Here is a 26,799-nt window from a genome sequence, read left to right on the forward strand (position 1 = left end):
CTCCCTTTCCTGCATTCCAACTACTGGGATTAAAGGCAGGTATGCCACCTGGTGTTTTTATACGTTTTTTTTTTTTTTTGGTTTATTTATTTTTGAGAGAGAGAGAGAGAGAGAGAGAGAGTCTATGTCCCCTAGTCCCCTGGCTGGCCTGGAACTCACAGACATCTGCCTGTCTTGGCCTCTTGAGTGCTGGAATTGAAGGTGTATGTCACTATGCTAGGTCAGGTATTTTATTATCGTGATGGAAAACTGATTAATGCTGTATGTAAAACTAAAAAACATTACCCAAATATTTAAATGAACACATATGCTCAAGTCAAGGAGAAGATCAATTGCGATGAATCCAGTATTTACATTGATCTTTTTTATGGTTTTGTTTGTGACAAGGTCTCGTGTAGCCTAGTCTGCCTTGAACCCCTGAGCCTGTTGCTCCCACCCCCCGAGTGCTGAGATTATAGGTGAACACCACTACACCCAGCTCCAGACTTCATCTTTTTAAGTCCGAACACTGGAAGAAGTAATTCTAATAATTATTAGTCATTTTGTTAATTTCTTATGACAGCCTGTAGCTGTTACCGTGTGAAGTCCTGAGAAAGCTGAAGGGTATGGCCAGGTGTGGCAGCCAAGGGCTGAAGACCCACCCCACCCGTACACGTACCTACTTGGCTTTCAAATGTCTTACTTAAAATCCTCTAAGTCTCCCTCCGCCACCCTGTGACCAACCAGGTAGATCATGCCAGGCATCGTATTCCTGACCCGTGTCTAGCACAGAAATTACCTTTCTAGAAAATTTCTAAATCTCCTTCTGTTGGCTAAGACTCGCTGGGCTAACACAGGCATCTCCGAGTGTAGAGAGAGACTCATATGGGACCTTATTACCTGTCCCTTACCTGGGACCTTTTGTCTAGCTTCCCAACACACACGTACCACACACACATACACACCACACACACATATACACAATGCACACACCCCCACACCACACACACATATACACAATGTACACACCCCCCCACACCACACACATACACACCACACACACACATACACACACACCACACACACATACACACCACACACACATACACAATGTACATACCCCCACACCACACACACATACACACACATACACACACCACACACACATATACATAATGTACACACCCCCCACACCACACACACATACACACATACCACACACACACATACACACACATACCACACATACACACACACACCACACACACATACACACAATGCACACATACCCCCCCACTACACACACCACACATACACAATGCACACATACCTCCACTCACACTACACACACCACACACACATGCACACACACACACAATGATTCAATATAAAGGGTTCTAAACCTGTGCCCGTTGCATGGTCCCAAGAGCAAACCAAGCTGTCAGACTTGGAGCAACTTTTATTACATAGGCTGCATTCTAAGCCTCAAACTTGCCAAGGTCATCTGTTGACCTGTTCTCGGCTCTGGGGGTGGGGCTGGACCACGTGATAGGAAACTGTACTCTGGGCTCCACCTCTGGCCCCACAGGCTCCGTTTCTGTAGTAGGCGTCTTTCTGAGTAGCTGCTCCAGCCTGCTCCAAGGTTGCTTCAAAGGCAAGCCTGGCTTTGCAAGGGGTTTATTGCCTCCCACTGAGATACATAAAGTTGTCTCCTAGATGGTGAAACTGCAAGAAATACGCGTTCCCAGTTCCGGATCCTCTATGGCAGCCCTTGGGACAGCTTTGTTCTAGAACAGTGGTTCTCAACACCGGCCACCATCTCTTTGGGATGGTTGAAGGACCCTTTCACAGGGGTCACCTAAGACCATCCTGAATTGGATATTTACAGATTCAGAACAGTAGCAAAATCACAGTTATGAAATAACAACAAGATAACTATTGTTGGGGTCACCACAACATGAGGGTCTCAGCATTAAGAAGAGTTAGGCCACTGTTCTAGAAGCTTCCCATCCCTCACTAGAAATATCTTGAAAAGTCATGGTCTACTTTGCCTAACAACTGATGTGGCTACAGAATACAGCTCTGCCCTAGCCCTCCTCCAGGCCAAAGGCACACGACCACCTGTCTCCATAGAGCTGATGGCAGCTCCCTGAACACAGAGCATGAGACGGGCTTCTGCCCTCTCAACATGCCTGCTCATCACTACAATTCTGCCCTCTCTGTTGTCTTATTCCTGCCCGTTGTTCAATGACAGTCACCAACTGTGTCCTCTAGGCTTTGGGTTTGCTAGCCCTCCTCTCTCAGACACCTCCTATTCCTCTCTACTGTTCTAATTCTAGCTACAATTCATCTCAAATGTCAACTGTTCTTTTCCCACCAAGCAGATGTGGCACCCTCTCTTTGGGCTACTCCTAATGTTTATTAAACTTCAATACCTCGCTGGGTGGTGGCAGATGTCTTTAATCCCAGAACTCAGGAGGCAGAGTCAGGCAGCTTTCTCTGAGTTCCAGGCCAGCCTGGTCTACAGAGTTCTAGAAAATCTGGGTTTACACAGAGAAGCCCTATCTCGAAAAACCGAACCATTTCTACCACAAACAAACAAACAAAAACTTTCTATAGCTTTCATAGTTAATGCTGATCATCAACCTAATAGAATTTTCAGTAACCTAGGAGACAAGCCTCTGGGCATACCTGTGGGGGGTCACCTAGATGAGATTAGCCTCTGGGCACACCTGTGAGGAATTACCTAGATTAGGTTAGCTCTGGTTAAGCCTGTAAAGGATTATTTTACTAGGTTAGTAGGGGTGGGAAGGCCCACCGGAAAAGCGGGTGGCCCCCTCCCAAGCCTTGGGTCATGGACTGGGTAAGCAGAAGAAAGAGGCTAAGTAGGAGCGGTCATCTCTTCCCGCTCCCTGACAGAGGATGCAGCATGAGCAGCTGCCTCAAGCTCTTACCTCCAGGACATCCACGCCACGATGGACCACACCCTTAACTGTCTCCCGTAGGTTGCTTTCGTCAGGGCATTTTATTACAACAACAGCAGAAATAAGACAGAGCCTGTGGTATCCAGCGCTACCGTAACTCCTGCCTCTCCCGACTGCAGTGCGGAGGCTAGAAGTCCACACTCAGTCATTAGCTATGCGCTAGGGGTCACACAGCAGTGGAGTACCAGGCACACGCTATGAAGGAGGGAAACCAAGATCCTGAGGCGGGACTTACCGAGTCACTCTGCTAGAACCAGTCAGCATTTGAGATTAATTCAGACACATCCACTTACATTCACAAAGCACTGTGAGCCCACTTAGGTCATTCTATTAAAAAAGGCAACTTAATTTCTTTAAACGACGTTCTAAAAATCCAACTGTACTACAGCTGGGGATGTTTCGTCTCTCCATCCAGTTAACTTGGAGCCGATCCTCAGACCGCACCCTGGATTTATTTACCTGGGTAGCTGCTGAAGGAGAGCCGGCTGCTGGTGGTGTACTTGTCCTTGATGTTGAAGTCCCAGTGTTTATAGATCCTGAGCATGGCTGCGTATGTGTACCAGCTTGAGTGGGCAAAATAGATGTTCTCAAATCCAGGAAGGACCTGCAGTCAAAGCCACAGTTAGAAGTGTGGGCAAATGGTAAGCGTGTAGACAATACACGTGGGTACCCCTGAGGGATTGTGTCAACTTATCTTTATGGCGTTCTCTTCTTAAAAATAATTACACTTACTTGTGTGAGTGTGTGCATGTATTCCTGCGGGGGAGTGTGTGCCAGGTACACATGTGGAGGTCAGAGGACAATTTGTGGGAGTTACTTCTCTCCTTCCGCCATGCGGGTCTCAGGGATCTAACTCAGGCCTCCAGGCTTGGCAGCAAGAGCCTTTCCCCTGCTGAGTGATCTCCGCTATTATTGCTTTCTTTGTTACTGGAAAATATGGCCAAAGGAGTCCAACACTAACATTTAATGTATGCAACACAGACTGTCCTTCCAAAGCCCACACCAGAAGGATCTGGAAGGTAGGAATGGCGCATGCATATAGTGGAGGCAGAATTGTGGAGGAAATAGGTGGACACCGTGTCTAATTCCCTCCATCCGAGTTCCTGCCAGTTCTTAAATACCACGGAGGGTCTATGCAGTGGTCCACAGCCAGCCAGGGCTAAGGAGAGGTTTCCTACGTGTGGGTGAAAGACAGATGGGAAAGGTGTGTGCGGAAAAAGTGATTCGGGAAACTGGTTGTGGTGTGTGATTAGTACATGCTAATAAAAAGTCCGTGCTGGTGGGAAGAAGACAGGGACTGTGGGTCTCACCTTAATAAGAGCAGAACAGTGGCCCATGTCCCATCTCTTGAACGCCTTCATGTTGCCGCCTTTTGTGGGAGACAGAGAGGGAATGAGGTCCAGCAGGTCCCCAACGGCATTCAGGAACTGAACTTGGGCCATCGTCATGGGCTATAAAAAGGCACCAACAGCACTGAGTTGCGACACGTGTCCTCTCTGGCTTTGCTTGTTGTTCAGGCTTCTCTTAACTATTGTCATGTGGAGGGGCTACGTCCTTCATGTTACTTTAACTCACAAACTAAGTTTCTGGCTTTGTAACTGAGAAGCGAAGTTAGCATGTTTGTGTCGGGACAGATTCTGGAAGGGAAATTCCTTGGCGAAGACAACAAGCAGAACTTCTGTTGGTGCTCCTCTGCAGGAGCTCCTCTCGAGAACAGCAGTGTTCTGTCTTGGGCAGGGTGGTTATTTCATGGAGGGGGCGGTGTTCTGTGTGCTGTTCAGGAGCATAGATAGATATTTTCTACTCTCCACATAGCAACAGCAACCTCCCAGTACTGGGGTTGTGGCCTATGGTTGCCGAGGATCTGAACTCAGATCTCATGACAACACAGCAAGCCCTTTACCCACTGAGCCATTTCCACAGCCCACAGGTTGCTTGCTTTTTTATTTATAAGCTGTCTTGGTTACTTTTCCATTGCTGTGAAGAGACACCATGACTACAGTAACTTATATAAAAAAAGGTTCATTGGGTTTCATGGCTCCAGAGAGTTAGAGCCTAGAATTATCATGATGAGGAGCTTGGCAGCAGGCAAGAAGGGATGGTTCTGGAGCAGTATCTGAGAGCTTACTTCTGATCCATCAGCAGGAGACCCAGAGAGCTAACTGGGAATGGCACAGGCTTCCACCCTCAGTGACACACTTTCTCCAACAAAGCTTTACCTCCTGACTTTTCCCAAACAAAGCCACACCTCCTGACCCTTCCCAAAGCCATACCTCCTCCTTCCCAAACAAAGCCACACCTCCTGACCTTTCCCAAACAAAGCCACACCTTCTGACCCTTCCTAAAGCCACACCTCCTGATCCTTCCCAAACAAAGCCACACCTTCTGATCCTTCCCAAACAAAGCCACACCTTCTGATTCTTCCCAAACAAAGCCACACCTCCCGATCCTTCCCAAACAGTTCCAGCCACTGATGACCAAGGATTTTAATATATGAGTCTGTGGGGGCCATTGTCATTCAAACCACCACAAACCTTATTTTTGTTTCAAGTCTATTTTCTTTTTAAAACAAATATTAATTTTTTTACTATTTTTTTTTTCGAGACAGGGTTTCTCTGTGGTTTTGGAGCCTGTCCTGGAACTAGCTCTTGTAGACCAGGCTGGTCTCAAACTCACAGAGATCCGCCTGCCTCTGCCTCCCGAGTGCTGGGATTAAAGGCGTGTGCCACCACCGCCCATTTTTACTATTTTTAATCATGTTTATGTATGTGGGGGCATGTACATATGAATGTAGGTGCTGAGGAGGCCAGAACCATTGGGTCTCCCGAAGCTGGAGTTACAGGCAGCTGTGAGCAGCCTGACTTGGGGGGCCCAGAACCAAAAAGAAAGTACTCTCAACTGATACGCCTCGTTCTAGCCTGTTTCTTTTGTTGTTTCTTGAGCTATCATTCCACTATGAAGCCAGGCTAGTGAAAACTCTCAGAAATTCTCCTGCCTCAGGATCCCCAACTGCTCAGATTATAGAAATGAAACCACCACACACAATTAAATTCTCATGTTAGTTTCTTTTTGTTAAAAGTTTAGATATTTTCCTTATAACCACAGATAAGCCCAACCCTCACCCTTCACCAGGGAAACTTCTCTTTTTATTTTTTTTTTTTTTTTTTTTTTTGGTTTTTCGAGACAGGGTTTCTCTGTGGTTTTGGAGCCTGTCCTGGAACTAGCTCTTGTAGACCAGGCTGGTCTCGAACTCACAGAGATCCGCCTGCCTCTGCCTCCCGAGTGCTGGGATTAAAGGCGTGCGCCACCACCGCCCGGCCGAAACTTCTCTTTTTAACAGATGCAGCTATTCTGGCAAACCACAACTAATCAAAATACAGAGCTGCAGAGCCCAGTCCCAAAGGAGAGTCTGTACCGAAGACTCAGGAAACATTGTTGGAGAAGGGATGTAAAGAGCCTAAGTTTTCTGTGAGCCTGTGTCTCCTAGGAATATTAGAGGCTTGACCCATAAAGACTCACCAACATGGTTTCCCAAACATGAGTTGAACAAGGATGTCAAAGACAGAAGACTTAAGTAGATGGAGAAAAACCACGGGGCCTCTGCCCTACGAAAGAACTACAGGCAACTATGTTATGCTAAGAGTGGGAGAAACAGTCGTCCCCAGGGAGAGCCCACCAGTGGTTTATCCCAGTACTCATGGGCAGCCCTGAAACAGACAAGGGATGTAAATGCACGGAGCAGCCTGGGCTTCTGTAGGGATATCTACGCATATACACACATACACATGTATGCATGTAGCAGCAGTTGATGAGAAAAAGAGGTCATGAATTTGAAAGAGAGGCTTAGAGAAAGGCTCAGAGAGAGGCTTAGAGAGAGTGAGGGGCTTAGAGAGAGGAAAGGGGAGGGGGAAATGATGCAATTATACTATGATCTCAAAAAAGCAAAAGCAATTTTTTGAAAAGTTAGGTATATTTGCATCATCTCCCCCACCTTTGAAAATATTGCTTTTCTTTGTCATTAAATTGTACCTTGTAATTAGGACCACCAAGTGTGGTTTTGAAGTCAAACCTACAAAACAAATTTCATTCAAGAAAATGCTGCCTCTGCTCCTTCTCTCTATCTCTACTTTCTTCTTTCTAGGTAGTTATTTTAGTTTTTTATTCTTTTTCTTATTTAATAAACAGATTTATTTATTTTTACTTTATGTGTATAGAGGTTTTGTCCTGCATGTATGGCTGTCAACTATATACATGCAGTACCCAAGAAGGCCAGAAGAGGGCACAAGATCCTCTAGAACTGGAGTTAAACATGTGAACCCAATGTGGGCGCAGGGAATTTAACTGGAGCTCCTCTGCAAGAGCAGTCAGCGCTCGTAACTGCTGATTCATCCCTGCACACCCCTAGGGTTTTATTCTTTAAAAATGTTTAAACTATATTTTATATTTTTGTGTGTTGGTGAGGGTAGAAGTTGTTTCTGTGTGTGTGTGTGTGTGCTTGTGTGTGTGTGTGTGTGTGTATGTATGTACATATGCCACACTGCACATATGGACATCAGAGAACAATTTGTAAGTCAAGTTTCTCCTTCCACTATCTCTACATAGTGATTGAACCCAGATCATCAGGCCTGAAACAAGAGACTTGATCTCTTATCTTCTCAATAGACTTATTGTTTCCTTCCTTCTTTCTTTCCTTCCTTCCTTCCTTCCTTCCTTCCTTCCTTCCTTCCTTCCTTTCCCTCCTCCCTCTCCCCCCCCCTCTCTTATATAGTGTCCTAGTCATGGTTACTATTACTATAATGTGACACCATGACCAAAGCAACTTGGGGAGAGAAGGGTTTATGTGGCTTGCACTTCTACACCGTAGTCCTTCACAGAAGGAAATCAGGGCAGAAACTCACACAGGGCAGGAACCTGGAGGCAGGAGCTGATGCAGGAGCCATGGAGGGTGCTGCTTACGGGCTTGCTCTTCCTGGTTTGCTCAGCCTGCTTTCTTATAGGACCCAGAGCTACCAGCTCAGAGACTGCACCACCCACAGAGCCCTCTGCCATCAATTACTAACTAAGAAAATGCCCTACAGGCTTGCCTACAGCAGATCTTATGGAGGCATTTTTTAATTAAATGATGTTCCAGCCTTCTCTATACACAGCTCACACTGAGGTTTAGGACCTGGTTACAAATGTACAGACTTTTTAGCTAACTTGATGCGAGTTTTAGTGTTTTAGATTACTGTCTCTTTAAGATGAAAGTGGCTTAGTTTATAAATTTTGGTGGCCACACCCAGCGATAATCACATCAGCACACAAATGTGCCCTCTCTGATGACTCTATCTTGTGTCATGCTGACATAAAACTAGCCAGCACTCATAGTGTCTCATGAAGGTCATGCTGGCCTCCATCTCCCTCTGCAGCGGAAGGTGGCTGACCCAGTTTCTTTTCTGTTGATGCGACACAATACTGGACAAGAAGCAGTGGAGGCAAGGAGAGGATTTGCTTGGTTTACGAGCCCAGATTACAGTCCATCACTTCAGGGAGGTCAAGATGCATCACAGCCAACAGTGAAGAGAACAAATGCAGGCTTGCTCCTGTGCCTGGTACTCAGCTCACATTCTCTACGCTTCTCCCGTCCAGGGCACAGGCCACCAGGTGGTGCCGCCCCCATTCAGGGTGGGTTTTCCCCATCTCAGCCATCAAGGCCATCTCCCACAGGCTGGCCCAGGGCCAAACTGATCTAGACAGTCCCTCAGTCCTCTTCTCTGCTGATTCTTGGTGTCTGTTTGTTGACAGTTAAAACTAACCAGCCTGTGTGGCTTTGAACTCCTGATCCACCTCCTCACCCCAAGGGCTTGAGTTTCAGGCATGTGCCGCCATGCCCAGCCTTTAAGTCTTATTTCTAATTTATGAGCAAGAGTGATCTCTTAAGGCTTAGAATTATGAACATCATTTTGGTTAATTTTCTCCAAATATTTTGTCCTATGTATATATCTACACACACATACACACTCTCACACACCCCACATATTACCCCAAGGGCACAAATTATCCATCACTTTTGAAACTATGTCAGCTGCTACCTTAGGCACCTCAAGGTTTCTTAGTTCCCTTCCAGAATGAATACACATAGCTTTGCACATTGGTGTGTTTATGTGATTATCGCTGGGTGTGGCGATCAGAATTTATACACTAAGACATTTTTGTCTTAATGAGAGGGTAATTTCAAACACAAAAACTCTGTCAAGTAAGCTAAAAAACCTGTATGTTTGTAACCGGCTCTTAAACCTCAGCATGAGCTGTGTAGAGAGAAGGTTGGACAAAAATAGAAACAAGCTGTGTTTTGCACCAAAACTTTGTGCTGAACAGTAGTTTAGAATGCTGTTTGTTGTTCTTGTTGAGACAGAGTATCACTGTGTAAGCCCAGTCTAGCTTGGAGGTAACTAAGTAGCCCAGGTTGGCCCTGTACTCTTGATAATTGGCTTGTTTGTTTGTTTTGTCAGCTGGATTTATTAAAATGGACTTCTGTAAGAACAATTAGATGAGGAGGTTTTTGTTTTGTTTATGACATTGGGGATAGAACTGAGAACATTCTAGATAAGTGCTCTCTCTACGACAAAGCTATATCCCTAACCTTGGATTCAAAATATTTTTTTTCCATCTCTCAGGCCATATGAATTCCGAGACACTTTGAAAAGTCTTACCTTCATATTTTCAATGTAAGCCCTTTTCAGGGCTCCGACATAAAGCCCGTCCAGCTGGGCCATGACATAGCCGGTGTGTCTCCAAAATGGGTCATCCTTCTGTTCTTTGATGTTTTTCCGAGTCCATATATCTTGCTTCCTAGAGGAGAAATTTGATTTGACCACGGATCTCAATGATGGCTCACTCGAAGCCAAATCAAACCAGGAGTCTAGAGGTCACACAGCCACACACACGCTGCTCTAATTAAATTCTAGATTTGATTCCAGCCGCCACTCACGTGATTTCGGTACGCACGTTAAACGGTTTCTGGTGTCCCCACAGGATGTTAACTTTGTGTAGCTTTTCTGGGGCCTTGTCTAGAAAGCTATGCATGTGATACTAACCCATGAAAGCCAAGCACAGATTGCTACTCCACTGTGCTTCAGCACTAAAGACTGGCTGGATAGCTTTGCATTTGCGTGCAGGAGAGCTGAAGTCGGACGAGGCTGTTTAAAACGGTCCTGCTTCCCTCTCTCGTCTCTCCATCTCATCTCGGTTTAGTATTGGTATCTGCATCAACGTTATAGAATGATATTAACGATTATTTACTAATTCATGCTGTATGAGTATTTTGCCTGCCAGTCTGTCCAGGGGCCTTGTGCATGCAGTACATGTGGAGGCCAGAAGAGGGCGATGGATTCCCCTGGACCTGGAGTTACAGATGGTTGTGAGCCTCCATGTGGGTTCTGGAAACAGAACCCAGGTCATCTACAGAAGTGGCAAGCACTCTTAACTGGGGAGCCACCTCTCCAGGCCCTGGATGTTTTATTTTTAACAGCTTCTTCATTTTTACTACTTTTAGCTCTCTGTTCTTTCTATGGGATGATTTAATGATCTAACGTAATTATTTTTCACACAGAAAGCATTTCTGGTTTGTCTTTATTCTTAAGACAATCCAATGCACACCTCTCAGCCTTTCACAGATGCAGAGTTTAATGTGTGATCAGCAGACCACGCAGGAAAGAACCTTTGTGTTCCCAGATGACTCTCCTGCATGCCACTGATTTAATAATACTTAAATTTTACTCCCCAGAAAATTTAATTAAAATGGAAACATCCCCAGAAAGTATTAGAAGTCTGACTTTAGAACTGGGTACGTGGGTAATCTCTGTACTCCGGAAGCTGAGGCAGGGAGATCGTGGATTTCAGGTCAGCCTGGGCTACAAAGTGAGACCCTGTCATCTTCTCGCCTTCCAGGCTAGGGATTTAGATATTCCTTAACACCCAACTCAGTTAATTGCCGGGTACACAGCACAGAAGCACCTTAAGGAGCGAGGAGAAGGGATGCCTAGAAAGAAAGTAAGGGACACCTGTGTGGGGGGCTTCAGAGATATGGCTTTGTCTGTTTGGCACTGACGATGGCTTCTAGCTGATTCAGCTGTTGGTAATGTGACTTTCAACCTGACCTCCGAAAGAGCTGAAGCGGCTAGCAAGCAGAAAAGCTGACCCCCGCCATGGGAAAGCCTCTGCTGCAGAGACAGACTAGGAGCTTGACGAGGGAGGGGCCGCAGGGGAGCCCTGGCAGCAAGAGCAGGACGCTTTTATACATACTCCATGAAGCGCTGCACTTTATCCATGACGGAAGGGTTCTTGATCAACTGTGGGTACAAGTTCGTGAAGTGGTCGGACATGTGTCTGGAACGACAGGGAAAATGCGTTACATTCCGGTTTCTGTTGGCTTTCACGCTCGCAGTAACTTTCTCTTCCGGCTAACTAGAATGTTCACCGCTTGCAAACCTCCGCCTTCTTTCTTTAAACCAAACAAATGCCTAGCTTAAAATGAAGAAGTATCTCCAGGAGCTGGAGAGATGGCTCAGTAGTTATGGGCACCCCCTGCTCCCCCAAAGGACCTGAGTTTGGTTCCGAGCACACAACATAGAAGCATGTGCTCGTATCCCCAGTGATGGGAAGATGCAGAGAGGTGGTTGCTGGGGGCTTGCTGGCCAGCCAGCTCAGGGGATATGGTGAGCTCTAGGATCAGGGAAGAGACCTTGCCTTACAAAAGAAGGTGGTGGGACTGGAGAGACGGCTCAGTGGTCAAGAGTGAATATTAGTCATGGAGAGGACCTGAGTTCAATCCCAGCATTCACATAGGAAGCTTACAACTACCTATAACTCCAGCTCCAAGGAATCCAACATGTCTCTGACTCCTTGGGTGTGCACATGCACGTACACACACAAAAACAACAACAACAACAATAGTTAAAATTAATGTGGGATGCAGAGGAGGACAACGTCATAAGCCGACTGCGGTCTGTGGTCTGAAGGTGACGTGTCCACCAGGGGCTCCCGCTGGAACAGTGCTATTTTCGGACATTGTGGAATCTTTTGGACACATAGCTTGAACTCAGAGGTAGGGCTGCAGGAGTGGGGCTAGAGGGTTCTGGGTCATGGGGTCATCCCTTCCACTTGAGCCCTGTGCTGACTCTGGACACCATGTAACCACCTGCACAAGCTGCTCCTGGTCCAGCCACAGGCAACTCCTATGGCCTTACCTGTTCGGCCATGACGGGCTGTATCCCCCTCAAACCCTGAACTCCCAATAAATCCTCCCCCCTTTAATGTTGCTTCTTGTGAGCGTTTTATACCAGTAAAGGGGAAAGTCACTAATAGAGCGCGCTCCTGTGAGGCTCCCAGCTGACACATGGCTTCCACGGGCCCAGACGACCAGGGGTTGACCCTCTGACACCAGGAGCCCACAGACCTTTTCCCCTTACAGTTGCTCAAGTGTCTTGTCACAGATGGGAAACTAAAGGTGAACCCTGGGGCCAGAGATGATTAGAACGGGTTTCTCAGGGCAACAGATTTAGGGGTTCTTAGTCCAAGCTGTCCTTACACATCTCACTGACTTTCAGCAGATAACCAAATATTCTGCGTGGCCTTGGGTGAATTGAGGAGACACTGGAAGACACAGGGGATGGCTGTTGAAACCGCAGGTAGCAATGAATGGACAGATGGAGACCATGGAGAGTATGTCAGTCTTATCATGTATCGGATGATTCTTAAAAAAGACAAAAGAATAAAAGAGATTGTTCTACTGTGGCGGGTGCTGGGTAATGGCATCACGCAACCACTGACTGAACCTCCTCCTTCCTACAAGCTGCTCAGGCGCATAGGCCCATCCCGGGGAGGGGGTCACTGGTCAGTGGAGGAAGGGAGAAGCGTGTTTACACCACACCTATGTGGGTTACGGGGAGTGGCTCCTTTAAGGCCGCCATCTGGAGGAATGAGATTACAGCTACAGAGAAGTCGGGAGTTTGCTTGTAGACTCCAGCCCAGAAGGACGGAGTCGAACTTTGCCTACTGAATTCCAAGTCTTTGTTTCCAGGGTCACACTCTGCTGCTTGATGTAGTTCCCATATCACAACTTATTGCTTGAACAATTTTTTAAAAAAGTAATTTATTTTAACTTTATTTTATGTGCATTGGTGTGAAGGTGTCAGATGCCCGGGAACTGGAGTAACAGACAGTTGTGAGCTGGCCATGTGGGTACTGGGAATTGAACCTGGAACCATTGGAAGGGCAGCCAGTGCTCTCACGTGCTGAGCCATCTCTCCAACACCCATCTTTGATACCATGCAAGGACACAGACTCATATGTGTATGTGTGTGCATGCATGCATGCATGTGTGCGCGCGCACATGGAGGCCAGCAGATAACCAAGGATTTTGTTCCTCAGGCACTTTCCACCTTATTTTTGAGACAGGGTTTTCCTTTGGTTTGGACTCAGCATGAAGGCTGAGCTGGTGGTCGCGAGCCCAGAGATGTGCTTGTCTCTGCCTCCTGCAAGCACCATCTTATTACTCTGTTACTTGGGTTGGAGGATGGATCTCAGGTCTTTATCCTTGCAAAGGCAAGCACATTACTCCAAGGACATTGACTCTGAATACTGAGTTCAAAGCTTGCTTCTACATTGGTGGAAGACTAAAAGCAAGAACCCTGACTTTTCCATGGTTCTGTGTCTCGTGCAGCGGCGCTGACGCTAGCGCAAACTTCATGGATCTCTCAAGTTTAGTTCCGGGTCCTGCAGTGGGTCCTCCTCGGTGGGCTAACACTGCTCCTCTCTGTCTGTCACACATTCAGACATTGAAAATCTCGAGGAAACACGAGCATCCATCTCTTCCTGAATCTTTTCGCCCCATGACAACATCACACCATGTAGCAGCCTCCTGCATCTCTCCTGCGCCAGGGACCAGACAGGTGGCCTGAGTGTTTTCCACAGTCATTAACCTACATGCACGTGTCTGTACAAATGGAAAAACTGACTGTAAGCAGCCTGGTTTCCAGTCTGGAACCCCACTGTGTTGACTAGTTTGATGTTAACTTCAGAGTTCTCTGAAAGGAGGAGACAACTGAGAAAATGTCTTACAGGTCAGGCTGTAGGGCATTTTCTGAATCAGTGATTGATGAGGGAGGGCCCAGACTATTCTGGGTGGGGACATCCCTGGGCTGGTGTTCCTGGCTTCTATGGAAAGCAGGCTGAGCAAGCCACAGGGAGCAAGCCAGTAAGCTGCCCCCCTCCATGGCCTCGGCATCCATCAGCTCCTGCCTCCAGGTGCCAGCCCTGGCTGAGCTCCTGTTCCGACTTCCTTTGAAGATGAACTATGATGTGGAAGAGTAAGCTTTTTGGTCATGGGCTTTCATTCACAGCAATAGAAACCCTTACTAAGATACCTACTTACTGACTTTCTTTCAACTACCTAAAACATTTCTCTGTGCCAAGGTTTTCACGGTCCTCGAATGGGGCCAGCAGTGAACTTGGAATTAGCACAGACTGAAGTTAACGTGAAGACTTCATGTTCTTTGAACACGTACTGGAGCACGGCACCCTTGATAAGTGCTTGTAGCCAGTTGGCAGTGGCCACTGGCCTGCTTCTCTGGATTGTCATTCTGCTTTCTGTATTCAGTGTCCTCACACGTCCATAGTGCATTAGATAGTTTTGAGGGTGGGGCTCTAGCTTCATTTGGGCCTTTGCTTATAGACTTGACTTGGGAGCATCTCACATCAAAAGGAGCAAGCCCGGCACGTGGAAGGAATTCTTGAGGCGTTTCTTGACAGTAGCCCAAACACGAGAGATGGACTGATTGCCGATTCTCTTGGGACCATGGTGCTGGTAAACTTTACCAGCCTTGGCAACGGTTGTGTGAACATGGAAACTGTCTCCACCAAAGAATGCTCTTGTGCCCACCTCTGTCCCTCCCTCCTGAGCAACAAAACAGGTGTGTGGGGCACTGAATCCACTCCTTCCAGCTGGGAAGTTGCAGAGGAGGAGGCTTCAGGAGCTGTCTTGAACACCCCATTTTTTAAAGCCACTTTATTTAAACAACCAGAGAGAGCATCCCAGGACCCCACATCCTCATCCCTTTTCTTCCCAGAAAGCTTTCAATGCCTCATATTATCAATGACCCATCCAAGATCGCTTAACATTTAGATCACCAGGGAGACACAGGAGACTGAACTTACAACTCTTAGGGGGCCGCTCAATCAATTTCAAAAACGAAGGAAGAAACTCAGCATGGCTGGGGCTCCAGCTTGCTGTGTTGTATGGAAATACACGCTCTTCCTTCTGATTCATCAACTGCAACAACAGGATTCAATTAAATCTAATGAGCATATAATTAACAGCTGGGCAGAAGTGCCAAGCCAGGTGTTTGGGTGCATAAACGTGGTTAAGACAGGGACCCCACCTTCAAGCTGCTACAGATGGTAGAGGGAAGAGATGGAGCCATAAGTCAGTGGGGAGATAGTCATAAGAAACTATCAAGAAGACATCTTTGGAGAATGGAGAGATGGCTTGGTGGTTAGGACTTTTCCTGTTCTTGCAAAGGACTTGAGTGTGTTTCCCTGCACCCACATCAGGTGGCTCACAACCGCCTATAATTCCGGTTCTGGGGGATCTGATACCCTCTTCTGGCCTCTGGGGTCACACACAAACAAACAAACAAACAAACAGGACGGCATTCAGCTGAGACATGATGGCACAGGCCTATAATCCCAGGACCTGGGAGGTAGAGGCAGGAGGATCAGGAGTTTAAGGTTATCCTTAGCTATACTGTGAGTTATGGGCCAATCTAGACTACATAAGATAAAGGAAGTGAAGTAGAAGCCCTCCTACCTTGTTGCTAGGACAGGGTACCCCAAGACAGCACCCCATGGGACAGAGGATTTATTTTTACCCATCACTTTAAGACAATTCTAAAGCCATTTCTGACAATTCTGAATCCTCCCAGCCTCCGTGCCATAGTGCTTCCCCTCCTCCCCTGGGAACCAAGGACCTAACAGCTACATATACACGTACTCAGTTCCTGAACCCATATACGTATGCTTTGATTCAGTCCCCTGGGAAACGGGGTCAAAATGACCTCTTACCTCATCTGATCTGGCAACAGCTCTCCAGCCAATTATTGGTAATAGCTCTTTTGAATAAGCCAATCATAATAGTCAAAGAACAACCCCCCTTGCTTCTGTGGCCTTCTCCTTTAAAAGTAGACTGTACCAACTATTTGAGGTCTCTCAGCTTCCCAAATGCTGAGGGACCCTGTCATGACAGAATTAATAAAATCCTCATGCTTTTGCATCACCTGTGGTGTGTGAGGTGGTTTCTGGGGGCGACTCCTCCTCGGTGTTTGGACACTAGAGTCCAACAGATGTAGTCTAGCACAGTGTAGGGGTGGACTTCCTGCCAGTAAGAGCCTATGGCTGGGATCTTCAGATTGTGGATGGAGCTGGTCTATAACCCTTAAATTTGACTTCTATTAGCCTGTATCTGCCAACTAGGCTCCATGTCCAAAAGTTTCCACAACTTCCCCCAAACAGGGCCACCAGCCGGAGTGAGGGGGGGGCAATTTTACATTAAAATAATAACACTGACCCTAGACGATTAGTGCATTTTCAGTTAGCGGTATTGAGCGAGGCAGCATCGAGTTCCCCAGAATCCATTCAGTTGAGACCTCACACTGTGGGACTTCAACTGGAAATTGTCATCCTAAAAGTCCTGCTAGCACCAGCAGCTGGAACCCGTGATCCCGCGAGTCAGCCTAGCTACTCCACTGAGCAGGCTGATGCCTTAACAGCCTGTACAACAGACTGGGTAAGAAACCCCATCTCTGGGGCCACATCAGAAGAGAAAGAGGGACATGGTTGCTACCTGTTCCCCAGCCCTCGGCCAAGCATGGGTGTGAAGGACACACAGTCGCTGTGCAAGCAGCCAGCTCTGGGCAGCTCTGTGCTGAGCCCAGAGGTGATCTAAACACACCATCACGCTGAGTTTCCTGCCTGTGTCTACCTTTCAGTAAGCAGGGCGGCAGAGCTGCTGCAGATCCTGGATGTCTGATCAGGTCGCTTGTTGCAGCAGCAATGATGCCCAGATCCTCCCACTTGGGAGGCAGAGGCAAATGAATATCCGTGTGTTTGAGGCCAACCTGGGTTACGTGACAAGTTCCAAAACAGCCAAGGCTGCATACTGAGGCCATTTCTCAAAAACAAAAACAAAACAAACAAACAAACAAAAAAACTGAACCCACCAAAAAAAACAAAGCTAAACAAAACCCACAGAGACAAAACATAAGATTTTATTAAAAAACAAAGTAAAGCCAATCAATTAAAAACAAAACAAATTGTAGTTACAGAATCGTAGTTGCTTTTTAAAAATGAAAACTAAGCAGCCTGGCACAGTGGTACATGCCGTTAAGCTCGGCATTCACTTGGGAGGCAGAGGCAGGCAGATCTCTGTGAGCAGAAGACTAGCCTGGTCTACAGAGTGAGTTCTAGGACAGCCAGAGCTACAAAGTGAGATGCTGTCTCAAAACAAACAAACAAACAAACAAACAAAAACAACCCAAAGCGCTGGAAAGGAGGAGACAGGAGCAGCTGTGTCTGGTGTCCACTGGCTGTCCAGTCTAGCTGAAGCACAGCGCTTCAGATTCAGTGAGAACCCCGGTCTCCAAAACATTAAAGTGGAGAGCGACCGAGGAAGACGCCACCAACCTCTGGCCTCTGCACACGCGCAGGCACACCTGCACACAATGCACACACTCAAATGGACAAGTATATACACTGCATACAACGCACATAATGGTGGTGGTGCACACCTTTAATCCCAGCACTCGGGAGGCAAAGGCAGGAGAATCTCTGTGAGTTCGAGGTCAGCCTGGTCTGCAAAGTGAGCTCCAGGACAGCCAGAGGTTTTACACAGAGAAACCGTTTAAAAAAAAAAAAAACAAAAAAAACCCCAAAAAGTAGATCTCAAGAAAGAAGTATTATGAAAAGGAGTGGGTGCCCGACCTGGGTGCTTTGTGTTTTCTGGGTGGATATGATTATGATGGGTACAAGTGGGGTGCTGTTAACCTAGCAAGGACACCCCAGCTACCTTCCACTTCTAACACACCATTCCAGGGTCCAGGAGCCACGGTGGCGCAAAGTAAAGAGATAGGGTACTTACGGAGCCGTGAGGTAGCCCTCGAGGTAGCCGGCCAGAAACATGATGATCTCATTGGGCAGGATCTGAGAGCTATACCCAGCTCTGATTTCCAGGATGCCCCAGCCTGTGACTGTAATGGAGTCATTGTAGAAGCCGTAGACATCCCCATTCTTGTCCAGCACGTTCCTGACTTCCACTGACTTCGAATGAGGTACCCAGTATGCAGTTGCATAGTAGATTCCTGAAGGAAATGGGAGCCGTGAGGGACGCCACTCAGCCAAGGCCCATGCCTTTCCCCCGTGTAACCAATGTCACAGAGTTTGTTTTTAAAGATTTCTATCCTACAGGCTGGGAGGATGGCTCAGTCGGTGAAATATTTGCCAAGCAAGTGTAAGGACCCAAATTTGATCTCTGGCACCCTAGTAAAAGCCAGCTGTGGTGACATGTGTTTGTAATCCCAGTACTGGCTCCCAGTAGCTCGCGGGCTAGTCTAGCCTCAGTCCAGTATAAAACCTGTCTTGAAACTAAATGACGTAGATAGCATCCCAAGGAACATCTGTGGCTAACCACAGGCTTTGCACACACACACACACACACACACACACACACACACGCACGCACGCACGCACACACAAGAAGAGAGAGACACAGAGAGAGGGGAGAGAAAGTGATTCCCATTTGAAGCCAGGAATGGTCAGGCATGCTGACCCATGCTGACCCATCACCCCAGGATTTGGAAGACTGAGACAGGAGGATCTCAGGTTTGAGTACAGCTTAGTGAGATCCTATCCCAAAATAAACAATAAAAAAATAAAAAATCAATTTCTCAGTCCCTCCTCTTGGTCTCACAATCCATTTCGTGTCCTGTAGCATCTCCAGGCCGATCACTCTGGTACCCGTGCATCCAGCTCTCCGCCCTGCCAGGAACTGGCTCAGCTCTCCTGATGTGAGATGCCATTTCTTCCTCCTGATATTCCCTCTCTTCCTACCATTCTAACCTTCTGGAAATGGTTGGTGAGGACTCAGCAAACTGTCCCGTCTCACAGGAGCCACTGTTCCCACTCCTTTACACTTAACCCTACATGGCAAACCCCTCAAATCCAGAGACAGTTTCTCTCCCAGCAGATAGAGTCCCTGTCACAGAGTTGGTGCTCAGGAAACAGCAGCAGGAGAGTCTAGTGGGGTGCCGGTCATCTGTGTAGTGGTAAATGCTGTCAACTTGACAGAATCTGGAATCACATGGGAAGACCCACCCACTGCGGGTGGCACCATCCCCACTGGGATCCTGGACTCTGTAAGAATCACCATGCACACTGAACCGGAAGACGAACAGGGTCACAGGCTGCGACTGACCATAGTTATATCCTGGAAAGGAGGTATTTTTGTTGTTACTGACTGCCTGAGGCATACACTCGGTATGGATCTCACGCTGGACTAGAACTCACCACCCTCCTTGCTGGAATTGCAATTATGTTGTCAGACCCAAGCAGAAGGCCTTTACAAAGGGTTAAATGGAAGCAAAGGTTTGCATTACATTCCTGGCAGGTCTTGCATGGTTGCATATAGCTGCAATCCCAGCATCAGGAGGCAGAGGCAGGAGGATCACTGCTAGTTTGAGGACAGTCTTCTAGTACCTGGCTGGTCAGGGCTACAGAGCAAAACAACAGTCTCAAAACAACAATAGTATACACACACACTTGCACGCACATATGCACACAAACACACCTCTCACTAATCCTGGCAACAGACAATGAGCTGTTAATGAAACTGAGTAGCCATAATCGACAGCTGTGCACATCTTAAAATTTCCTTCCCAAATATAAAAAGTCTGTTCTCCAAGTTTCTTCCTGACTCCAGAAGCTATAGTTGATCCCTTTCCTGAGTCTCTCCCTCTCCGATACAAACACACACACACACACACACACCACCACCACCACCACCACTACCCCACCCCTGGAATGAGGAACCAGGCCTGACTTTACCACAAAAAACTGAGGCTGGGAGAAATCACCAAAGGGGAACCATGAGAGAAAGGGGGAAGGCAAGTGAGCCCACAGGCCTCTTCCCTTCCTGCTCTCTCTCTCTCTCTCTCTCTCTCTCTCTCTTTTTTGGTTTTTCGAGACAGGGTTTCTCTGTAGCTTTGGAGCCTGTCCTGGAACTTGCTCTGTAGACCAGGCTGGTCTGGAACTCACAGAGATCCGCCTGCCTCTGCCTCCCGAGTGCTGGGATTAAAGGCGTGCGCCACCATCGCCCGGCCCTGCTCTCTCTTCTAAGCTCAAGTCAATGCAACTTTCTCCCAAACCCTTTTCTGCACATTGAGGCTGCTGCAGGCAAGAGAAGCATTCGAGGGCTCAGCTCACTCTTGCTGGAGCCTCCTGCATCCCTGACCACAAAAGCCAGCTTCTCCGACACCAACAAACCTCCGCATGAAGACACCTCCACCCCATCCTTAAGATGTCACCAAAACCAGTTTACTACCCACAGGACATGTCTTTGGGATTAATGCTAAGCCTGAGGGTTTTGATCTGCCCCTAACAACTTCACTCATTCCATGATGTCTACCAATTCCTTCTTGTTTTCTAGCATCTCGACTATCTTTTTCCAACCCCCTTAGCATGCTAACTCATCATCCATGTTGAAGAGCATATCTACGCAGGGGCAGATGCTGGAGAAGGTGGACTGATGGGAGGAGATGTGCGTCCTCCTAACCCTAACCTTGTTTTCAGCAGCAGCCCTCTGAAGGCGAAGATCGTATCTGCCCACCTCTGCCGAGGGCTGCTATTCCCCACAAAATGACGTTTCTTTGGGGATTCTCATTGGTGGGTTTTTTTTTAGATTTCTTTTATGAGTGCATGTCTGGTACCTGTGTGTGCCTGGTACGTTTGGAGGTCAAAAGAAGGTGTTAGGGTCCCTACAATTGCAGCTAAGGACTGCAATGAACCTCCACGTGGGTGCTGGGGATCAAACCCTAGTCCTTTGCAGGAGCTAGTGCGCTCAACTACTGAGCTGTGCCGCCTGTCGCCAGCCCTAGTTATGTGTTTTGAGGCGGTCTCATGTAGCCCAGGCTGCCTTCCAACTCCCTCTAAGACCTTGAACTCCTGACCCTTTGGCCTCCTTCTTCCAAGCTAAATAGTACAGTTCTCAGCTCTGTGCTCGTTCTTCTAATGAAAAGCAAGTTTATTCAAACATCAGTTCCTTCAGAGAGGCTGGCCTAATATCTCTTTGTAATTATGTTTGCAAACGTATGAGGCCCGAGGTTGAGGTTTATTCTGTTCGGGTTGGGTGGAGACTCACTGAAGTGCCTCAGTCTGTCTTCCTCTACCTCGTGTGCCTCGCTTGTGTGGTGAGTATTCGTGCCTCCTCCCCCTACAAGGGCCCCCAAGAAACTGCTCTCTGACTTCTAGATTTGCTTTGAGTCTTCATCAGAGTTACTGATGAAATAACTGCTCTGTGAGTTTTGCAGTGTCCAGGCAAGAAAATGGTATGTGTTCAGCTTGGTGTAGGCTCAGAGGAAGGTTGTTTGGGTAAATTCCTCCTGGGAATAGAGTGAAGAGCAGGAGAAATGGGGGAAGCCAATGAGTCTGCCCAACTGTGAACTGACTGATCTTCCCAGGCCCTGCTGAGGTAGTGTGTGGTACCCCATCCCAAGGATGGGAGGGGAACAGCAGGTCATGGTGGCTCACTACTGGAACCCCAACACTTGGGATGCTGAGACAGGGGACCACTGGGAATCTGAAGTTAGCCTGAGCTCCATAGTGAGATGCCGTCCCCATACAAACAAACAAACAAACCAAATGTGGACGGAAAAGTGATGTGGGAAGGCCTTCTCTGTATGTGTTGCTCCTATCGGCTATGAATAAAGCTGTTTTAGCCAGTGGCTTAGCAGAGGGAAGCCAGGCGGGAAATCTCAAAAGAGATGTAGACACAGAGAGAAAGGGGCACATTTCTTTGCCTGCTCCTCTCCTACATAGTCATAAGATGCCCTGCCTAGGTTAAAGAGCTCTCTCGCAGGCTTGTGAGGGTCCCCCTGAAGTCTGCAGCCTGAGATGCTCTGCCATGGAAAGCCAGACACTGTGGGGCACAGGAGGGCAGGCTTGTGTGAAGCTGGTGCGAGTGGCTGGTGGCCCTGATGGGCAGTTAGGGAACAACAAAACAAGAATGCAGGAATAACTGGAGTTTTCTCAGGCCCCAAATGGTCCCTCGTTTTTACCCGCTTGAACATCCACTTGGCCTCATTCTGATTTGGCGCGCCCCTCCCCCAGCCCTACCTACACTCTCCACTCGCTCTCTTTTGGGGAAAGTGTCACAGCCCTGGCTGGCCTGGGATTTGCTGTGTAGCCCAGGCGGGCCTCAGTTTAAGGGATCACCTTTCCTCTGCCTTCCGAGTTCTGGAGTAAGGTGTGTGTCACCATGCCTGGCAGATCTGACCCTCTGAGTCACGGCTCATCAAGAGCCCTCATTAATGAGAGATATTTGTGTGTGTTTGGTCCAATAATCTCCATCACGACCTCCTTGGGAATGGGAGGTGAGTCTCATCTGCCAACACATCCACTCCCTCGGGCCTACCACAATTCTTTCTTGATTACACGGCCACCTCAATCCCAAACTGGAAGGGCACACATGGGAACACACACACACACGGGAACACACACACACACATGGGAACACACACACACATGGGAACACACACACACGGGAACACACACACACATGGGAACACACACACATGGGAACACACACACACATGGGAACACACACACACATGGGAACACACACACACATGGGAACACACACACACATGGGAACACACACACACATGGGAACACACACACACATGGGAACACACACACACATGGGAACACACACACACATGGGAACACACACACCCACACACATGGGAACACACACACACATGGGAACACACACACCCACACACATGGGAACACACACACACATGGGAACACACACACACACACATGGGAACACACACACATGGGAACACACACACACACACATGGGAACACACACACACACGGGAACACACACACACATGGGAACACACACACACGGAATTCACAGCACACTGATGGATGTGAGTGTGTGTGTGTCCCAGCACCTAGCAGAGGTCAGAGGACAGCTCTGTGGAGAGTGGAGCCGGGTACCTCCCCCCCTCCACCCTATGCAAGTCCCAGGGATCAAACTCAGGTCAGCCTTGTGCCCCGTGAGCCTTTCTGGTTGTGCAATCTCACTGGTCTCTGGATATTGATTCACGATTTCAAATTATGAATTAGGATGTTGGTCACCTGAGTTTACAGGGCATCTTAAAGAGACTAATGCTTAGGTCGCTGGTCAGCCCTTCATGCTGGGCCTACGGCAGCACCTGTCAGGCTGACGGAGGCCTTTCACGGCAGGATAGTCTCTCTCGGGGATTTATTTATTCTCTTTTCAAATCTCAATCAAAAGACTTCCACAACTTCCCCCAGGAAGATTGACACATGTCCCGTGGCATCTGCAGCAGTGCAGACACAGAGTTACAAGCTTTGTTTTGCACAAACATTTCCCCATAATTTCACTACCTCTATCTCTTTTTTAACAATATTAGGTAAGTTCCTCTTTTGCCCTAGTACAAAGAAGCAATAACTCACTAGCCACCCTTTCGAGCTAAAGCAGCACACAGAAGCGATTGAAACAGCGTTTAGGGCAACAAGGCCATGCCGGTGTGGTGGCTCATGACTTTAAGTCCAGTACTCGGGAGGCAGAGGCAGGTGAATCTCTCTGAGTTCTGGGTCAGCCTGGTCTACACAATGAGTTCTAGGCTAGCCAGGGCTACACAGTGATATTCTGTCTTTAAAATAATAAAAGATAATAAAGAACTACTGTGTTAAAAAAAAAATCCATGGAGCAACCATGAGACCCACTTTAGTGAATTCAGAGTTAAAGTAGCCGTTGAGGGCAGACTCAACCAGTGGTCGGCCATGACACCTCGAGGAGACTAAAATGACATCCAGGGTAGTAGGAGTACATGGGTGAGGCCTGGATATGTGGCCAGGCAGATACCCACCATTTGGTCAGATGGCTCAATCAGACAAACGCTACCAGCTGATTCCAGGTTCTACTGAGGGGAGAGGAGCCAGGCCCCCAGACATCGAACTCAGTAATGTCTACCGTGTGTCTTGGTGGCAGGAAGAATATGCCTGAAGCAGGCTGCAGGAGCACCCAGTCAGCCCGACAGTTATATCTCCAATGAATACTTAATGAAGAGTCTGGGAACAGACTTGGGTGTGTATCAGGGTGAACTGGCTCCCAGAGATCTGATCACATCTGCTATGCTGCCAATACTGGCTTCTGGAGTCTTGCCCTGTAAGGCTGACAGTCAGGTGAGGAACCAGTTTTAAGAAGGAATATGCTATATTCTACGTCTCAGAGAGGTTGCCCCATCTCTCTCTAGTGACCACCCGACTTGGCCTGGAGGATTATTCTCGAATGGCACGAGTTGAGGTGGGGTTGCTCCATCACAGAGGGTAATGTTTGAACATTCATGGGGTCCAGGGTTCAATCCCCAGGACTGAACACACATACACAGTGAAACCAGACAAGGATGTTCTTAAAAATACTTCTGGGCTTTTCAGTCCTCAAAGACCGGCCACACTGCCATCTGTGGGCTGTAACTAAAACAACGTGAAGAGGTGACTGCAAAATAAATCCGCCAGTTTCTAGAATAAAAAGAAATCCAAATTCAAAAATAAGAAGTGGGCCAGCAGGATGGCTCAGGGGGGCGCCTTGTCTGGGGCGAGTACATATTTGTTCACCTCTCCCCATGAAACGTTAGGATAAAAGCTGACTGAGCTCACAGAACTGAGCTAGGTACTTCAGGGAGCACAGGGAGAGAGCCAAGTCCCTGGTTTTTTACAACTCAGATTTCAGGTAGTGTGCCCGCAGGTTGAGGAAGTCTCCAGTACAGAATCAACATTGAGATGAACAGATCCATAGAGAGGAACAAAGGAAATCACAGGCATCTCAAATAGCACTGCAAACATCCTTAACTGTCCTCAAACCCACGTGGAGGGGCCTATCAGGACTGCTATCTGCAGTGAGGACCATTTCTCAAGACTAAAAGTGTGTGTGTGTGTGTGTGTGTGTGTGTGTGTGTGTGTGTACGTGTGTGGTGGTTGGGGAGAGGAAACAATGTGCAGCTAACTCAGGGGAGACGCCAGGTGTTTCTGGACCGCTGTCTTCTGATGCCACAGACCGGCGCTTACTGGAAAGATGCAGGACCAGAACGGCTGGAGTCGGTTTTGAAAGCAAACACCTCAAAATCTCCAAGGTGCGGGTCCTTGTTGACGGCTGGTAACAAGAATCTGAGCCACTTTGGGAAGGGGACCCTGCCCAAGTCCCAGCTTGTCCTTGGGCAAGGTCAGTATGGAGAAGATTTTGAAATTGAATTCATCTTCTCCAAATTTGGCTTTTGGAGTCTCCCAAGTCTGCACAACCCACAATTCTTTCTGGTCTTCTTGCAAATGGAAAGATAAGATTGGAAGGCCGCCTGTTGAGACCTGCTTTACTGACAGGAAGAGGTTACACCACGGCCCTCTGGCAATCCAGCTGTCTTATCTTTGCGCAAATTCCCGACTTCCTCCCAGTCCCGTCCTGGCTCTTTGGGCTGTAGAACGGAGATTTTTTGCCCTCTTTTGGTCTAAGAGGCCACTTGGAGGAAAGAGCATCACTCTTTTCTGTTTTGTCCCTGTCACGTATTACCAGTTTGCGATCAATTCTCTTAAGCCGAAGTCGCTTGCCTGCCTTTAGAAGCAGAACACAGGCGGGCCTCAAATCTCACCTCCGTTCGATCTGGGTAAACACACTTAGATGCCTTTTTGACTGGAGCCCTTTGGATCTGCTCTGGCTGTGCCAAAAACTCAGGCCAAAACTTTTTTAAGTTGGCAGACCCCAAGTTCCCTCCTTAAAAGCCACCGCTGGCTGAGACTCCTAGTTCCCTCCTTAAAAGCCACCGCTGGCTGATCTAAGGCAGGGCTGGAGCACAACTCGCCAGGCTGCCCACCAAGAAGTGCGACCCAAAGACGCCCCTGGGTGCAAACTTGCTGGGACTCTGGCCAGCCGCGGGCGCGCGCTGCGGGGTACGGGGCGCGGTCCCCAATCCGCGGCCCCTAGTTTTGCTCACCTGGTTGCTTATGTTGGCGCACGGCGGCTGCCCAGGAAAGCTGCAGCAGCAAGGGCAGCAGCAGCAGCTGCGGCGCTGGCGGCCCGAGGCTCCTGCCAGAACTTCGGTGGGACATCGCTTCTCCGCTGTGACCTCTGCCGGGCTGGATTAGGTCCCACTGGCGCCGGCGGTAACAGCTGTTGCAAGAGCCGCACTTGGGGGTGACAGAGGGACGTTTCGTTGGAGAGGCCTGGGCGATCTTAACTTTCTTCTGGCATTAGTTTTGCCGGTTTGGGCGCTTCACGTGGCCTTGGGAACCAACCTTCGCCCTTCTGAGCCCCAGGCTGGGAGAGGCGGATCCTTTCCGTCTGGTCTGACCCTCTAGTCACCTGTGGGCCGGGCCCAGAAAGCAGCGCTTTTGGGAAGTTCAGGGGCTGCGTGGCTTCTGGCCGCCTCCTGCAGGCTGGGACTCAGGGCTAAGAAATCAGTTCAAGGCAGCCTTGGCCCCTGTGGCAGGAGATGAGGTACCC

At 48.2% G+C, this 26,799-nt stretch overlaps 1 protein-coding gene across 1 annotated transcript in view; it reads right to left on the minus strand.

Moving 5' to 3' along the window:
* Positions 1 to 26,530, minus strand: part of Plbd1 (phospholipase B domain containing 1) — a 48,822-nt gene extending 22,292 nt beyond the window's left edge. Inside the window, exons 1-6 of the mRNA XM_041680100.1 lie at positions 26,291 to 26,530; positions 18,136 to 18,355; positions 11,247 to 11,330; positions 9,656 to 9,794; positions 4,274 to 4,414; positions 3,423 to 3,567 (exon numbers count right to left, since the gene is read on the minus strand). Coding sequence (XP_041536034.1) covers positions 3,423 to 3,567; positions 4,274 to 4,414; positions 9,656 to 9,794; positions 11,247 to 11,330; positions 18,136 to 18,355; positions 26,291 to 26,405 — 844 coding nt within the window. The 5' untranslated portion in view covers positions 26,406 to 26,530. The remainder of the gene's footprint in view (positions 1 to 3,422; positions 3,568 to 4,273; positions 4,415 to 9,655; positions 9,795 to 11,246; positions 11,331 to 18,135; positions 18,356 to 26,290) is intronic.
* Positions 26,531 to 26,799: the final 269 nt, after the last annotated feature.

The sequence above is a fragment of the Microtus oregoni genome, unplaced genomic scaffold (genome assembly GCF_018167655.1).
Source record: "Microtus oregoni isolate MIOR12 unplaced genomic scaffold, Mior012 000002F_ref0000024, whole genome shotgun sequence".
Taxonomy (NCBI): Eukaryota; Metazoa; Chordata; class Mammalia; order Rodentia; family Cricetidae; genus Microtus; species Microtus oregoni.